We start from the raw sequence: 18,638 nt of genomic DNA on the forward strand, positions 1-18,638 counted from the left end.
GTGTTTTTTTTTTGTAAAACCCCCCCATTTTTTTTTTTTTTTTTTTTTTTTTTTTGAGCCCGGCTCACACAGAGTGTTCAAGTTAGGATAGGTTACTGTATGTATGACTGAAAACAACAGAGCAGGGTGGTAACTTGGGAATAAGCTAGCAATGATTGTATTAATTGTATTTCCCACCCATCTCTGTGGCTGACAGAATTGGAAAGATGGAAAATAAGGCTGAAAACACGGGCCACAGGAGGACATCAGCACTCCTCACGAAAGTCCACAGATGCAGGATCCCCTTTGCAAAGGTTTTGGTGTGTACTGAGCACACGTTAACCCATTTTGGATATATACATTAAAATGATGAAAGAGAGAAGGAGGAACAGGAATAGAAAAGCTAAGACATGCTAACATGTTTTCAACTTTGAAATGCAGCCATGTTTTTCCCGAGTGTAACAGGAAGAGCTGTGTTTTAAATGAACATAACAATATATATTTAAAACTTTATCTTGAGCCCATCTCTGAAAATTTCTGGAGAAACTGAAGGGCTGGGTCCTAAAACCTTGGCAGATTAGGAGGATTTGCTGCATTATATAAATGCCGCACCCTTGGTCTGTGAGGAAAGCCTGGAAATGGCTCACACGGAAATGGAGCAACCAGGAGGTATAGTTTCACATTAAGCCCTCACAAAGCGTCTATGAAATCACCTTAGACTGGCAGTAAAGCAGGCTGGTGATTGTAGTGATTCTCTGAAACCATAAAATGGGATGCAGGTAAAAAATCATTACACAGATCTAAGAACACATTTCTTAACCAGAATTAGGGTAATACAAGCAAATGTAATAGTATATGACTCAACATTCTCTGGAGTCCTCTGAGAGTTCATAAAATGATATTATTGTGTCCACCCTTTATATTAGAAAACTGGGAAAACAAAGTGAAATATTCTTTCCTCTGCTGAGACAAGCTTTGAAAACAAAAATGCAAGTAGATCTTACTGGAAAACACCCAAAAGCATTTAAGAGATCATGGTTGCATTTTTCTGTTCTTCATTAGAAGTGGAATTCAATTTTCTAAAAGTATTAACAGGATATACAGACTCATATTTACCACAGTACCTACTAATACAAAGTCTAGGGCTTCTATATGAGAATAGAGATACCAATTCAAACCTTCCACTCAAATGGTTTAAAGGAAAGACTCTTACATAGAATCAAAGGACCACAGAATCACAGAACAGTTTGGGTTGGAAGGGACCTTTAAAGGTCACATAGTCCAACCTCCTTGTCATGGCAGGGACATCTTTCACTAGATCAGGTTGCTCAAAGCCCCATCCAAACTGATCTTTGATACTTCCAAAGATGGGTGGATGGGGGAGGATCATCTACAGTTTCTCTGGGAATGCTGTTCCAGTATCTCACCATCCCTTAAAGATTTTCTTCCCTATATCTAACCTAAATCTAACCTCTTTTCATTTAAAACTGTTACCCCTTCTCCTATCACTATATGCCCTGGTAAAAAGTCTCTCCATCTTTCCTATAAACTGCCCTTAAGTACTGAAGGGTCACATAAAGTCTCCCTGAAGCCTTCTCTTCTCCAGCTACACCACCCCAGTATGAGTGCCTTAAGCTATTATTTTTTTCTTTTTCTGAATTGGGTCGACTGTTTCTTACTCCTGTTGGTGCTTTCTGAATCCGTGCTCTCCCTCACTCCTGCCACCCATTTCCCCCAAGAAAATTTCATTGAAACCAGGTTGTTACTATTTTTTTTCCTACAGACCACACTAGCTCCATCTATTCACTAGCTCTGTTCTTTCCTACACTGTCTACATAGAATTATTTCCTTCTTTACCTAGAGGATATAAATCTGTATACATATTTAGGCTGAATAAGGTTCATAAAAGACTCCTAACATTAGAAGGTAGCTCTGAAACACATTATATTAAGATTTCTTCATAGCACCTGAGAAAAGCATAGGTATAATTGAAGACCTCATAAGTAGGCAATGAATAATAATGGATTGACAGTGAGTTCAAAGAGCCTCAACTACAGGCGATAAAGTACAAAAGATGAAAGCATGGAAGATGGAAGGAGCTTATTTTGAATACTTGAATCCTCAAAGTTATTGGACCAAAAGCAGTAGTCTTTTGACCTGCAGACAGAATGTGTTGTGCAGATTCACAAGACACAGCAACTGTGATACCATGCTGATGATACATTTATGAAGGTACTTCCTAGATATTGTTTAATTTTCAAGGCATGGGAAGCTAGAGTTTGTATTTTGCTTATTTAAAAAGTAACCTTGCTCAAGCACAAACAGCAAGAAATAGAACTGATATAAAAAATACCTTGGTTAATTCTTTGTTTTTACAAATATTATATTTCTTCTCCACCTCACCAAAGGTTAAAACCTAGTGGAAGAAGGCTACTTAGTGGCTGAAAGTAGCAGCAGCATTTGCAAGATATCAGTGATTCCTCCTAGACATATAAGAAATCTTGAGTATCATGAAGATTTCTGATGCCTCTCAATGTGTGAAAACCAAGCAATTTTCTCTTTCATCCGAAGTATATCCCTCCTTCATGCTCATGAGCAGCAACTGAGCTCAGCGAGAGTTCATATATATGCTCACCAGTTTCCTGAAGCTCTTCCACTGCTTCCACTGTGACAAATTCTCTTAAGTTGTCCCCATTCAGACTGACTAGGAAGGGACAGAGGGGGTGGTAGAAGATTTTTATTTGAAGGAAAGTAATTTACAGAGGAAATAATGCAGAACAAAAAAGAGGACTTCATTGTTAAATGGCATGCAATAGCGAATAGAAAAGAACACTGCACGGTATTTTCAGCTGCCCAACAAAAATGTCATAAACACTAATGGCAGTAATAGCTTTATGGGCAGGTCCCCAGACATGATCACATTTTTGCAATGCATTGTTCAGGCTGATCCATCTGGGAGTAGTATTTCAAACTGTCCTCTAGGGACTTAGTCTTTTGACAAACATCTGACTTTACTTCTTTGGCATAACAGAAGTGTCTACGGGGATACTGATTACATGGGAAAGTAGAGAAAGTTCTCCTAGAAATTAGCCAGAACACGAGCCATTAATTCCCACAGAAACAAAGAACACGCACAACCTTGCCTCAACACTTTTGATCCTTCCTTAGTGGTGTGAATGCTTCAGGAAACTCCTTCCACAACAGAATATAATACTGTATGTTTTTCTTTGTACATGTGGTAAGTGATTAATCATATCTAAAAGATACTTCAATATTACTAGGGAAGGACAACACTAAGAGTGATAGAGAACAACATCTAACAAGCAATCAACCAACATGTCCAGTATAAAACAAGAAGTGTTTTGTGTTTGCAAACCCTACTTATTACTAGGTAAGAGTGTGTATTATGATCCAAATTTAGAAGTCTCTAAACAACCCCCGAGTTGACCAATCCTGACTGTAGAGATCAGGAAGGACCGTAAGCATAGTATTGTTACTAAAAATTTTTTCTAGTGGCTTTTGAAGAACATTACACCAGAATTTACTTTTCAGCTATTAAAACAGAATAAATAAATCATATTGGCATTAGACAGCTGTGCTTCCATGTTTTGTGATTTTTGGGCTACGGCACCCTTACCCCTTGTATTACCTGCCAGCTTGCTCTAACAGTGTCTTGTTCATGACTCTAAGTCATGATTTGTGCAGATCATATGTCCATCATGTTGATGTTGTAGACTTTCTCCTTTGACAGTTAGTTAAACTCCTTTAAAATCATATTGAAGCTTCGAACATATCCACTCCTGCCCATGATGAAGCATAGCCACAGAAACCCTGACAGAGGCATCTGCACCAATGGATAAGAGAGCTGTGCTTGCTGTATTCTCAAGTCCTTGCCTACTGAGATTCTATCTGAGCTGGCGGTCTCCCACCATTTATCCATGCTTCCTATCCAGTCATTATGAGAAGTTGTAGATAAAAGTCACCTGTACTATTCTGAGATTAACAGCGTTATATTAGTGTTCTGCTTCCTTGGTCTGTTACATTTGTGAAATGCTGGTGTAAGCCCATTCAGTCACTGTCAGTCAGATGCCCATGTTTTTTCTAAGAGATATGTTTGCACACATGAAAGGACTGATTGTGTTTGGGATTTTCTGATGAAAAATAGATAAGGTAGACTATCCCGACCACCCTGGTTTTCATACATCTGCACAGAGGTGAGAAATGAAGTAACACACAGCTTGTCCCCATGCAATACTCTTGCTGCTGCTACTCAGATCCCTGTAAATAGGGCAGAAAAATCCCGGGTTCATGTCTCTCCCACTGGCACAAAGCTCAGAAATTGTGTGCTGATGCTCTCTGACCCAGTCCTCACTTACAACTGACTTTACAGTCATTACCAGCATCTAGTAAGCTGGGTATTCTGGGTCAGGAATCTTTCAGAAACAGGTTATTTTAGCATTAAAAAAAAAAAAATCTAAAACTTCTCATTGAAAGTTTAACCTATGTTAGAAACTTCCAAAAACCTACAATCTACTCCTTCACACAACTTTGACAAAGATGGTGTTATTACATGTCTTCTAAAAACATGATATTAATCAATTTGTACTTTCTGTTATTTTCTTATATACAGGTTTATATTTAATTCATGAAAGTAAAGATCTGGCTATTATTTACCACGCATTTTCCATCCACAACAACAATTGCAGAAATGTTGAAATGTAAAAATCTGCATGTATAGTTGACTAATAGACCACTGGAAAGAGCTAGAAAGGAAGACATGCTGAAACCAAAACACTGAAGTCCCACTTACTCTAACTGCTTTTATGTGGAAAATCTTTGATATTCATCTGAAAATTGATGTAAGTAGATAGCTTACAGAAACTATTAACTCCTAGATGCAAGAGAAACTATTAACTCCTAGATGCAACAAGCCACTATTTAGGTTATTTATATCATGCTATATGAAAAATTCAGTCAATGAAAAAATAAACATAGTTTTAAAAGTGGATGCAGAAGCATTTTATATATCTGATATACATTTAACTTAAAACATCAGTTTGTGATGACAGAATGCATAACTATCACTAAAATGAAAATATGTGCTATTACAGTTCATAAATTCCAAGAAAAAAAAGTTTTCATTCATATTAATTGCATACAATACTATTGTATTAAAAAAAAACCCACCATAATGCTTTTATATATAAAACCCTGAATACAAAGTCCAGACTTTTTTAACTATTCAGTTACTAAGAGACCAAAAGCAGTCACCTGTTTTTCTCTATTTCCATTATATGCTTATTTAAGCCTCACAAAAGTGGTACAACAGAATTCTTCTGGTTTTAAACTTGTAGTCATGAGAGCAAATGTAACAAATAAAAAAAAAACCCAGAAATGCATGCATACATACATAAATACATAGATAAGGCAAGAAATCCCTTTGGCTTAGTCTGCAGACAACTTTCCAAATCTGGTATGTAAGAAATACATATCTCTACATTTTGGGATCTTTACATCAGAAACTGAGCTGTAAAATCAAAGCTGTATTATTTACTCATGCTGCAAATATCCTAAATTAAAAAGGACTGAGCAAGAAGAAACCAACCAAGAGAAGTCTGTGTTTGACTCACAATCCTCTTGGTCCCTGCACTGAAATAACAGGCTCAGACAGTTTGTATACAATTCTTTAAAGCTATGATTTAGAGGGATATATAGCCAGAGAAAGTAGGTTTGAGATCTAATCACCAAGGCAGAAAAAAAATAGACTCCCCGGAAGCTGAGGCTTAAATTCTGGCAGGCTCACCTCAGCCTTTCATCTTTCAGAGGTAGATTAAATTCTATGTAGCTTAGCATATAGGAGTCCTTCACAGGCGTTTTGGAAGATGAACTCCTATCTCCTCTAAGTGTTGTTAAATATAACATTTTTTCTTTCTCCTTCTTCCCTGCCCTTTAGAAATAAGTCTTAGCAACTTGAAATATTTTTTTTTCTAAAGATATTTTTCTTTTCCAGGCAGCTTCCTACATTCTCATCTTGAAGTTTTTGAAGTTTTATTTCTTTGATGATCTTTTTTGGTATAAGGGATAGACACTCACCTGTAGAATAGTTCCAGCAGAAATGAGGGCCCTGAAGAATACAGACATTTCTTCTTCCCAGTTCAAGATTTCCTCTTTTAATTTCTTTCAATTGCCAAAAGCTATTTTTGCTGAAACCATTGAAATAAAATTTAAAACTATCCTTAAAAAGAAGAAATAAACTCAAAATATCCCACTAATTATTGACCCTCTCCAACAAATTCCTATGTGAACTGAGAAATGGTCTAAGCAAATTAATGACTAAAACTGTTGATACATATTACAGGTAGTAATGATTGGACACGTGCTCCCTAGGGATCTAATTTGGGCATTTAATGACATCTAATACATTACACAACCCTATATATTTCTGGTAGCTACTTGACACAGTTTGTCCCAAAGGGCCCCTTCAGCAATTACAGATAACCAAAAACTTGCTAATAGAACCCCTGTTAATGCAAAACACGTTGACTAGAGGGAAAAGGGATGTATGGATTGATAGTCCTTAGGTTTCAGAATTTTTCCCAATTAAAAATAAGAGCATAATAAGCGAATGCATTTGTCAGTACTTCAATGTTTCCTAATTCTGATTGTGTTTTAGGCATATAATCCAAATAGTCCCAAAAAGACAGATGCATAAAGATAACGGATAATAATTAGTAAACCTTGGCTGCTATTTATAAGAAAAGAAATCACTAGGAATGCATGCAGTGTGAAAAAAAGTGTGAAATGCAGCTCATTAAAGAGCCACTGGTTTAGGCAAACGAAAGATCAGCAACTTGAGTCCTCATCCTCTCTTGTAATCTGTGTTGCCTCCAGGTCTGTCATGTAGCAGTTACATAGGAAATGGTCAACGACTACACACAAGACATTGAGACCCTGATCCTCACACCTCGCAGATGTCACAGAGCAGTGCAAAAATCTACAAGGAAAATGCTAAAAAGTGAGCACAAACTCAAACTGAAACAAACCTTGAAAATGCTTGGGCAGACTGCCAGTTATAAATAGAAGTAGAGGGCCTTTGAGTGACCAAGTCTGAGTTGTTGTCACCACGCCACAGAAAGTTCTGCTCTCGGTTGTACGAATTCCTATCCATCTTTCCCAACTGCTGCAATACTTTCTCTTGGGTATCCCTTGGGCCACAGAGTTGTGCTGCTGATGCTGAAAGTACTTTTCATTTCACTTTAAGATAAACATCAAAGCAACAACAACAATTCTTTTAATTAAATGAATCCTTTAATTAATCAATATTGAGAAAAGTTTGAAATTGAAGAATTATAGTGGATCATTCATTTTACACCTCAGATACAACCATTAATAAGCTCCATTCCTTAGTGTCAGTCCATCAACATAATCAACCCGTTAATAAAAATTAACATAAGGTATGGAGTATCTTCCACCAAAAAAAAGCAGACACACGCTATTAATTTCTTCTTTTCTGTTAATCACTTAGATAAGTTTTCCAAACTCACTAGCAAAGTAATTGCAGGTTGCAGTGAATGGGAGGGATTCTAACTCTCATGCATACTGTATTATTGCGTCTGCAAGCCTAAGTTAGGACCTGCTTAATTTGTTCTGAAACCATAAACTTAAGTCAAAGGCACATATTCAAAATCCTCACTGAACAGGCAGGGATTTTAAAACACTTCAAACATTGAGGAATCTTCTTCTTGTCACATGCAAACAACTGTATTAAGTTAGATTTAAATCAATACAGGCACTGATGCTGAGAGTCATTATACCTTAGGCAATCAGCCCTTGACACCTTACTTTGCTCTGCAACAGTATTCTAATAAAATGCAGGCATTTTACAGAAGACATGCACTGGCATGAAAGCGTAAGTTTGTAATTCAGCTAGCACCAGGCAAATCAGCAGTGACCATCTTGCTAGAGCTGACTGTGAACCCCTCTAGCTTTCATGTACAAGTGATACATTGTGCCTGAGAACTGTGATATTTTAGAATCACTTATTCTGATGTTTAAACAGAAAAAGGATGAAAAATCCCAGGGAAAAAGGACAAATGTGGTTTCTTTGCTTGGACCATTTCCTTTCCTTCTACATTCCTTGCTTCAAAGCAACACTGATTACTAACTGCAGCTGGACTTACAACTCCACTATGATATCTTTTATTATTTGTATTTTGACAGCCACCACCAACAATACACAATCCCTCAGAAAACTCATAGGCTAAATAAGAAAGCAAGAAAGAGAAGGCTAACATTTGTATATATGCAGTATGGTTTATGTTACATACGTGTGTAACATAAAACATTTTTATCTGCTCAAGTAACTTACATCCTGAAGTATACCTGACTTCAGTACTGCAATCTTTCATTTTTAATTGCTCACCAGAGTGTTCAAAACAGCAATAAAGAGCACGATTTTGAGGGGCTATTTTAAGACAGTGCTATAGCATCATGAGAGACAATATGAAAGGCACACATTCGAGATGAGACTGTTGTTCAGAGCGATATAAGCAGAAAAACAGACCAGGCAAGGTGTTATCATATGTACAGAAGGTTGAAAATATTTTGTAACCAAACTTTTGTAAATTTTGGAATTAAAAGATTTTCTTATCCACATTAAGTGTCCATTTGAAAGCTGATTTTACTTATAAATTACAGATTCAGTGGACTTGCAACTATGTTCTCCTATGATTCGTATTCTGAATAAAACAGACATCAATCTAGAGCCTTGCTATCATTCAGAGCATGGCTGGGTGGCAGCTGTGTGCATATGCAGACAGAGTGCATGATAAAGTGCACAACTAGCCAAATGCTCAAATTTGCAAATTAAGAACAAATCCTCATTTTAAAGTCTTGCGGTTCCTTCTTAAAGGAAACTCCCGTTACCTCACAGCTTTAGGTATGCAACTCTATGACAACTACATACACATTTCAGCAAAATCCCAAGATTATACCACTATGATAATGACTAAAAGTTTTTCCTGAAGTCCTTGTGTGTGAGGGGTTACAAGGAGAACATGACCTCTGGTACAGTGAGTCTGGAGAAGAGCTGGCAACATAGGGGAGACACAGCTGCAGCCAGAGCTGGGGAAGGGGATGGAGGGACTGTTGTCCTACCACCTCACCTCTCAGTGTTTGCTACCAACCTGAACTTCTCCAAGTGCTTCTGTTCCTTTGTTATAATCGAGCAGTCAGCCCTGAAGAGTAAGACCTGGCATACCTTAGCTAACTGCGTTATAGCTGGCAATACAAACATACCTTTACCTACAGAGTAAGATGGATTTCCAAAGCACGCTTTCAGATTTTTAATGAGGGACAACCTTTTTTTTTCAGCCTACCACAAACCACCCTAGCCAGAGAGCTAAAAAAAATACATGGTGATATATGCATGTACATTTATTAAAATCATAAAATTATTCTCTATTAGATTTGGTGGAAACAGATAGGAAACGAGAGGAAAAAAAGATTTAATCATGGTGTAATTTACTTGCATAATGAAAATGATTTTTGAATAAATTTCATAGAGTCATAGAATAGTTTGGGTTGGAAGGGACCTTTACAGGTCATCTAATCCATCTAGTCCCCCTGCAGTCAACAGGAACATCTTCAACTAGATCAAGTTGCTCAGAGCCTCATCCAGCCTGATCCTGTATGTTTCCAGGGATGGGGTATCTCTCTGGGCAACCTGTTCCAGTGTTTCACCACCTTCATCGTAAAAATGTCTTTTTTAAATCTAGTCTGAATCTCCCCTCTTCTAGCTTAAAAACATTGCCCCTTTTCCTATGGCTACAGGCCCTACTTAAAGGTCTTTCCCCATCTTTCTTATAAAGCCTCCTTTAAGTACTGAAAGTCCACAATAAGGTCTCCCTGGAGGCTTCTCTTTTCCAGGCTGAACAAGCCCAGCTCTCTCAGCCTTTCCTCGTAACAGCTGCTCCATCCCTCTGATCATTTTTGTGACTCTCCTCTGGAGCTGCTTAAACAGGTCCATGTCTTTCCTACACCAAGGATTCCAGAGCTGGATGCAGCACTCCAGGTGGGATCTCACCAGAGCAGGGAGGAAGAATCACCTCCCTTGACCCGCTGGCCATGCTTCTTTTGATGCAGCCCAAGATAGGACTGGCTTTCTGGGCTGCGAGATATGTTGCTGGCTCATGTCCAGCTTTTCATCCACCAGTACCCCCAAACTGGAGAAAGTTAATACAGAAAAACTCTACTCAATTCCTACTTGCCAGAGTACAGTAAATTTAGTTTGTCATTACAGAGTTCATTACCATTATTATTTAACCACATGGTGACTGTTTATAGTAGGAACAAAAGCTAGTTTTAAAACACAAATAATAGTGTGGGGGATGGGGATAGGGGGGAAGTATTTTATAAAGCAGAAATGTTTCCTAAGGATATAAAATGAAACTCTAAACTTACTGGAAATCTTAGAAAACACAATGAAGAAGTAATTTCTTTAGACTTTTGTGACTAAGAATTCTGACTTTTTTCATAGAACTTTTAGGTTCTGAGTCAACAGACAATGTGTCTAAGCTTTGATACTTTGTAGTACGTTTTACCCCTCAAGGTTTACTCAGTCTAACATGAAACTCTCAGGCCAACAAAGTTTTTATTCAATCCAGCATTAGTTTTAATTACTATTGCTCTTTTAAAAAAAAAAATAAATAAGCATTTTATAAATTAGGGGAAAATCTCTGCATGGCTTCTTTCTGTTTTATATTTCAAGACTCTTAATATTTAGCTGTAAAGATTTATTTTTCCATAGAAAAGTATTTCCAATCACTTGGTATCAATTTATATGAAACACAAAGCTTGTTTTAGGCCTTAAATGGATACTAATTTGAAGTCAGTGGCTGGTTTAAAGCTGACTCTAAAGTGGGAATAAGTACTGCATATGGGACCGGCCTGCTTCTATTATACAACCTGTTTCAGCTTGTGTAAGCTTATACGTGCTTGGACTATTTCTACAGGAACCCATATTGCAAAGCTGTCAATATGAGAGGAGCTCGCCACTATAGATTTACTGCCTTCCATGATAACCTGATTTAGTTCAGACTGTATGGTCTCTTGTCATGAGGGTGAAAAAGGAAGGTGGAATAAATCACTTTTACAATTAGATAGTTCACTGAGGTTTTCCAATATTTTCCTAGTCACCCTCTCCTTTAAGTTATATTATCTTCACATGACTTAAAGGAGAATATCCTATCAGGCTCCCATATGAAACTGAACTGGCATAAATTTACAGCAAGAAAGGAAACCATATGAATACCAGCAAATCACACACACACATCCCCCACAAACATGTATGACCTTAAATCTGTAGATACACAAAATATATACACATGCGTATGTATGTACAGCACCTCCTCTTTTTCCTCTAAGTTACATTTATAAAGTAGGGAGACTAACAGATTCTCTTGCTTGTGTTGCAGCCCCTGTTCAACAGTTGCCCCTCGAGCACCCTGGAAGAAGCAAGCTGCATGATTTGGATGAGCAGATTCTAAAGTATTCCAGCAGAAGAAAGCATCACATTCTGATTCTGATACAAAAAGTCAGGCTGGTTGAGAGTCTCAGTTCCAGTACGAGTCTGATTAAGTTGAACATGAATGACACAGCGATGGTAATCTTCTGTCATACACTTATGCTCAGAAGGTTAGTCACCAGGAATAAAGCAGTGAGAAATGAGGGAAGATGGGGAAATACAACTATAGTGATCTACGGAACAGACAGGTGTGGAACACTAAATGGGAAAGAACAACTCCTGTTATAATGACAATACTTTTAATTATATATATTCAATGAAAAATAAACTATTAGAGAGAGTCAAATACTTCCAATTAATGGAAGTAATGTAATGTTCAAACTTAAATGAAGTATTTTTCCCTTGAGGGTTTTACTGTGCTATTTTATTTAGCTTAATGTAATTTAAATTACAAACAGAATGGTTTTGTAAGCCCCCAGAGAAATGTATTTTATCTATAATGTATTTCCTTTGAAGTGGTTATGAAAATCATGCTTTTCCTGAAGTCAGTATTTCACATACCACCTACTGCTGTAAACTAGTCAGTCCTCACAAGTTAAACACGATCCGTCTGGTGAAGTGCGTGACAAGAAAACACAAGGGTCTTTTAAATGCCAGAGGAAACAGAAATTTCTAATTCCAAAAACTAATAGTCTTCCCTCTGAAAAAAAAGGTATTGAAAAATCTTGGTTGATACTTTTTCAGATGGAACGGAACTTGGCCATAATCACTCCACTCGAGTTTTTAACTCATGTAATGAAAGAATTGTTTACAAAATACTGTAGAGGGAGTTTCAACTGAGAGCAATTATATTTCATATACTTAAATATGTAAATATTTCCATCTTTCATTTAAATCACAAATCCTTAAAAAAATTAATTCTAGTATAAAAAGTACACTTACTTTCAGGATGCAAATTACAAATGATCAGTTTGTGTCACCTCTTTTCCTCCAAGTAATTGAAATAATCTATTTATGAATAAATAGCAACTATGAATGAATAAATTGAACCCCAGTCTGTGTGCTCCTTTCACAGTCAATAGGTACTGCATAGTCTCAGTTAAATAACTAGAGCCAAAGAGGAAATTGTCTCTAGAAAATTAATTTTGGCCATTAATCCCCTTTTAAAGCATAATAGTACCCTATCCTCATGGATGAACCATTAACTCAACATGACAGCCACAGCTACACAATAGTCTAAGTTGTGATGCTTCTCCTGAAATAATGTCAAGCCAAATTACTTCAAAGGGACTTGGCAAGTAAGTACTGTAAGCTTTGGCTGATTGTGCAACTGCTTAGAGCATGAGCTCATGACAGCCCTAGTCACAAATTACACATGCTTTGAACTGGTTATTCTTTCTGTCATAGCTACTCTTCTGCTACTCTTGCTGCTAAGCAAAATGATGCTGCTCCTCTTGACTAATGTATATTACCTATTACTAAAATCTATAAAGAAATAAAAATACAAGTTCTCATTAGCATCAGATAAAGAGCTTGGATCATTTTTCAAGGGATAATCTATAGGAACAATATTTCTGTGTCACTACTCTGTAAAATAAACATCAATGGAGTCAAACTTCTGACTGAGTTTCTAGATTTTCTCAATACCACAAAGATTCAGGTAGATATTTAAATGCAGAAAAGTATTTTTAATCATATTTATGACTACATGAAACAAATATGAATGAATTTTAACACATTAATACCTTCTCAGGTTTGTCTAATAATAGACACTTCTTCTGGCTCTTCTTAGGTCAGAATTAGTTCACACTTGAAAATTACACCAATTGTGTTAGAATTTGCACTTTGTATTAGAAAGCTGACCTGTACCACAACTGTTGCAGACATCTATACTTTGCTAAAAGCCACTACAGCACAAGCATTACTTGCATTGAATGACAAATGTATGTCATAGTGACCACTACCCTTGCATTTGAGGCAAGATTTAAAGATTCTGACAGCATAAACAGCCTAGTTAATGTACGTTTGCTAGCAAAACGATGCAGCTCCTCCTGACTAATGTAGCATGTGAAGATGAACCGACAAATTCTGTTTAATGTGCTCTACATTTCTAGGTAGTAAAGCACATTAATTTATTATTTTGGTAAATACAATCCCTTAAGAGGTGGCATGACAATTAATGTAAATCTAAAGCAATCCATTACATTTATTTCCATGAATGGCTTTTTCATTTTAAACTTAGTATTTGTGGCTTTTCTGAAAACAGATTACATGGTTTGGTGCTTTAACCCTTTATTTTTGCTCACTGTTTTTCCACTGTCACATCAGAGTCTAAGCGATAAATAATACATGTTTATACAGACAGAGCGAGCTGTGGACTGTAACAAAATTTGCAGAAATTAATTCTATGAATTCAGGTATTTTGTTTGTTACTTTCCTTTTAGACTAAAACTGAGTACAGTTTAATTCCAGTTCCTTTGGGGTACTCTGAATTTTGGCACTGATTAAAAAATTTCCTGCCATGGAGTAGTTGTGCCACTGATACCTACAGAAAAGACTCCTCAGACTTGATACCCTCTCCAGCATAACAAACGTCTTTCTGGATTGTTTTCCTGCCCATTGGTTACAGCTGGGAAAGATTTTGGATACTCACAATAGGGAACATGAATGTCCTCTCCAATCTAGACCTAGCTACCCACTTATGAATTCAACTACAAAACAATAAAGTGTTTTCAGTAGTTTATTCATAGAAAATCTGTCACCTGGAAAAAAAAAAAAAAAGAAAAAAAATCAAAGCCAACAACAACAAAAACCCCATCCCAAAACAAAACAAACAAACAAAAAAATGCCAGCACAAACCTTTCACTTCACACAAAACAACCTGAATAAAACGTCTGGATAAAGTTGGAACATGGTCAACACAACATGAAAGGCAAAATCAACTGTAACTGAAAATGGTCACCTATGTAACAGTGCGCAAGATACCATGTCCTAATTTCAGGAGATGAAAGCAGGGGTAGGCATCATTTCAGGATTCATCTGAGATACCTATTGTTAGTATTGAAGCCATAAAGATGAAGGTTGGACCAGATGATCCTTGGGGTCCCTTCCAACCTGGTATTCTATGATTCAGCCAGTATGCTATCAAAATGCTTTCCTGAGATGACTTGATTAGAAGCTTTCTTGAGACAGAACCAAGTAACTGAAATATCGAGACACTCCAGCAAACCACCATAAACTGTCAGGGCCACAGTCCTTAAAGCAAAATGTGAAAAGAGCTGTTTTCTGGGTAAGGAGAGTGTGCCAGCAAGTGTAAACACAGTCCATCTAAGCCACTGCCACATATCCATGTTTACAGTTCATTTCCACAAAATTAGAAATGCAAACCAAGGTGGCAAAATGTGTAAGGAACATAAAAGAAATACCAACTATAATGTAGGCATAAACATTGCAGCCTACCAATTCATGTAAATTATTTTAAATGCCACTGCAACTGAGACATAAACCTGCAAAACATGCAGGGGAAAAAGCAGTCAAGTGATAATGAATGCTGGCAATTTAATCAGAACAATTTAGTTCTTTGCCTAGGTTTACTCTTGCAGAGGGAAATGACTCGTTAAAAATAAACCCAGCTAGCATATCAAAAACAGATGGGAAAACACACTTTTCAAGGTTTTGAATTTAAACTGCTGGATTCCCTCCTCTACTATAGCAAGACTGAATTATTCTGCAGGGAAATCCTAGAGGTGGAATATCGGCTACATCTTACATTTTGTCTGAAACTCACATAAAACTTAAAGGTTTGTGCAGAAGTTCAAGATGATCAACAGAAATAATCTGAAGGCATCTTTCTCCTGATCACCAACACCAGGATACTGCTCTACTCATCTTAAGTCAAGCATAGAGGTTCACTCATGTAAACCTGTTCAGCCTAGCTCTTACCCTTGCTAGCTCTTATTCTGCTATCTGTGCAGCTCTAATAACAAGAAGCTCAAGGTTTGCCAGCTGCAACTGCTTGAGAATTTATTCAGGTTTTTTGCTGGGTTTTGTGCCTAAACTGAAATTTGCACCATTGCAGTTCTATTAAAGCCCACAGGAATGACAGGCATCACAGTGTTCCCAGCACCCACAACAACTTAAAATAGATGTCACAAGGAGACCAAACACATTGTGACATAAGACACTGCAAAATTGGAAGATCTTAATAAATGATTTTGTAGTCCATAAATTCCAGAACACTGGACTTCACAGAATAAGCACTGTTGGCAATGATCAGCTGTTTCCAGATACATTGAGTACTTGTAAAGATATAATGTAAATATATATGTTTCTTTGAATTTTACCTACATGGTCCAGTGAGGAACATCAAAGCGGCTAGTTGGATCAGGCACTGTGCAGTTCTGTGAACTCCTCTTTTGGAAACAGCACTGGTAGTGTGTCAACATGTAGGCTGTGAACAAAACAGAAGACAGAAGAATTATTAAAATAGATCATGTACACATGGGGGAGGCACAGACATATAAGCCAGAAGACCTCCTTGGGACCAAATGAAGACAAAAAAACTATTAATACTTTCTATTGCCGAATAATACTTTTTTTTCTTATTTAAATCTTAGAGATCTAGCTTTAAATAGAACAAGTCAAGCGTGCATGTACCACACAGATCCAGAGCAACAGTAATAAGTTAGTACTGACAAGCCTGTGGGCTGCTCATACTACCCACAAAGGGCTACATATGATCACGGTATTTTCAGGTGATTTTTCAAACCCGGTGGCCAAATTGGAGCAAAGGTAACTTTCTCCAAGACAGCACATGTAAGTCTGCACTCAGTCAGAACAGGAGCTTGGCTGGCTTATGCCTGGAAGTTGGCACTTCTGGGCAGAGGGCGAGGTGGGGTGCTCAGCCCACCCAGACCCCAGGAGCAGCTGGACACAGGGGCAGAACTAAGAACTAGTATCTCCTTTTCTGCCCCCCCAGTTATGCAGTCTCTCAAGCTAATCAACTTATAAAGCTGGTTTAGGATATTAGTTTATATTTAAAGAACATAAAAAGCTACAAAACTAACTCCCCTAATGTTTTCCACACATTATATTTTCAGTTGCATTTAATATACTGTCGCTTTTAAAAGTTGACACAACTGCAGATGAAGCAAAAATACCAATAGTTGACACCTAAACAACAAACTCTCCTCCGCAAAATCTGTAAATTCCTGAAGTCAGAAGTATAGAAGGATTAGCCACTGACTACCATGTTCCATTTCATTATATATAATTAGTGCCAAGTGGAACCATGTGGCATTATTATCCCATTTACTGCATGCTACTGCAGCCTAAGGCTTCAAGACCCTTAAGTTATTCAATAACTTAAATGCAGAAGAGTCATTCTGAATTAATGGATGCTTTACATATTTGCTCAGTGTCTCAGCTTTTAGCAGCATGACAAGAGATTTCACTCCCAGATGTTATGAAAAGGAGGCAGCAGACCAGAGAGAGAACACACTGCCTATGCTGGATGTTCAGTTTCTCAGGAAAAAAACAAACAAAAAACCCAACCAAACCCAACAGCAACAAGGCTGGGATTAAAGACAATCAAGACTGAAATTACACTCCAGTCCATTTTCATAATGAAGAAAATACACATTTGCTAGCCATGCACACTGCTGCACACCAACACAGCACGCCTAACACAGCTCTCACATATCATTAATCACAAAGGTCCTTTCCTCATCTGATAAAACACTCTCCCAGATGGCAGCCATTCCCTCCACTAACCCTGCAGAACCAAGAAGTGCAATGCGATAGAGTGGAAGTGAATCTGAACACACCCTTACACCACATGAAGACAAGAGAGGCTGTATTTGAGAGCATGAGTGGAAAGGAAGCAGAAGACATGGAGAATGACCAGGAAAGCAGGCATATGCATTATTTGTCTTACAAACCGTGCCACACTTAACTGGAAGGAGCCTGGACACATGGGCACAGCAAACCCTTACATAAAGGTGGGTTTTGATACCCTCCCAGCCCAAATCAACGTTTAGGGGAGAGACAATCACGCCAAACTCCCCAAGTGTTTCTTTTCCTAGGCATTTCTTTACCAAGCTACTCCAACATCCTGCCACTGCTCCCAGAAAGACAATGCACAGGAAGTGCAGCACAAAGAAATGCATCTGCACCAAAGGTCACAAAGCAAAGAAAGCAAAACCCTCAGAAAGAGGAAGAAACAGCCAGGGAGCTCATGTGCATCATCTAAAAAGAGAGCAGATTTAGGTCAGATACTATGAAAACAATCTTCACTACGAGGGTGGTGAGGTACTGGAACAGGTTGCCCATAGAAGTTGTGGAGTCCCCATCCCTGGCAGTGTTCAAGGCCAGGTTGGATGGGGCTTTGAGCAACCTGGTCTAGTTGAAGGGGCAAGAAGGTTTGAACTCAATGACCTTTAAGATCCCTTCTGACCCAAACCATTCTGTGATTCTATGATTTAACGACCTCCTGCCTGGAAAGAGCTTTCACTTTGTAAAGTGAAGTGACACAGAAGCCCTGAAAGTATGTTGTGGAGCCCTTAGTGGGAAAGCTCGACCTTTCGGCTCAGGAAGGGTGGTTCCAGACTTCAAAACAGAAGCTCTGGTTTCAGCACTTCATTCCAGCAATGAAGCAGTGAATCCATACTTTAGTAATTCACTCAATATTAAAACAGAATGTACCAATTATTGTTTAAGTGAGGTTTTGGTGCAACTCTTACATACTGTCACCCATGAAACATTTAAAACACTTAAAAAAATTCGTTCAATTATTTTTTATACAGAAAGTATAAAGGATGAAAGTATCTTTTTAGTTAGTTGAGCCTCCTTTTAGTTGTGGAATTATAGTTTCTGTCAATTAAAACTGGAATTTTAATAATGCTTAGTAATTTCCCTCTCATCAAGTTATTATGGTTTTAGTCAGCAATAAACGAATTCATTATTAAATTACCTTTTCAAGCTATTCTCACTAAAGAAATTTCTTCCCAGTAATTTTCTAGTATATTTTAATTTTATGCCATTACTGTCAAGAACCCAGTTTAACTCCCCTAACTAGGCAGGTTGTGACTCAGAGCTTTGGAATTCATTGTCCTAATTTATGATAAACTACGACTCC

General features: G+C 37.6%; 1 protein-coding gene across 1 annotated transcript in view; it reads right to left on the reverse strand.

The window, feature by feature from the left end:
* CHRM3 (cholinergic receptor, muscarinic 3) overlaps nucleotides 1-15,948 on the reverse strand; it is a 126,943-nt gene extending 110,995 nt beyond the window's left edge. Inside the window, exon 1 of the mRNA XM_010010293.1 lies at nucleotides 15,851-15,948. Within this exon, the coding sequence (XP_010008595.1) occupies nucleotides 15,851-15,948 (98 nt within the window). The remainder of the gene's footprint in view (nucleotides 1-15,850) is intronic.
* Between the last annotated feature and the right edge of the window lie 2,690 nt (nucleotides 15,949-18,638).

Source organism: Nestor notabilis, unplaced genomic scaffold (genome assembly GCF_000696875.1).
Source record: "Nestor notabilis isolate BGI_N333 unplaced genomic scaffold, ASM69687v1 scaffold3342, whole genome shotgun sequence".
NCBI lineage: Eukaryota > Metazoa > Chordata > Aves > Psittaciformes > Psittacidae > Nestor > Nestor notabilis.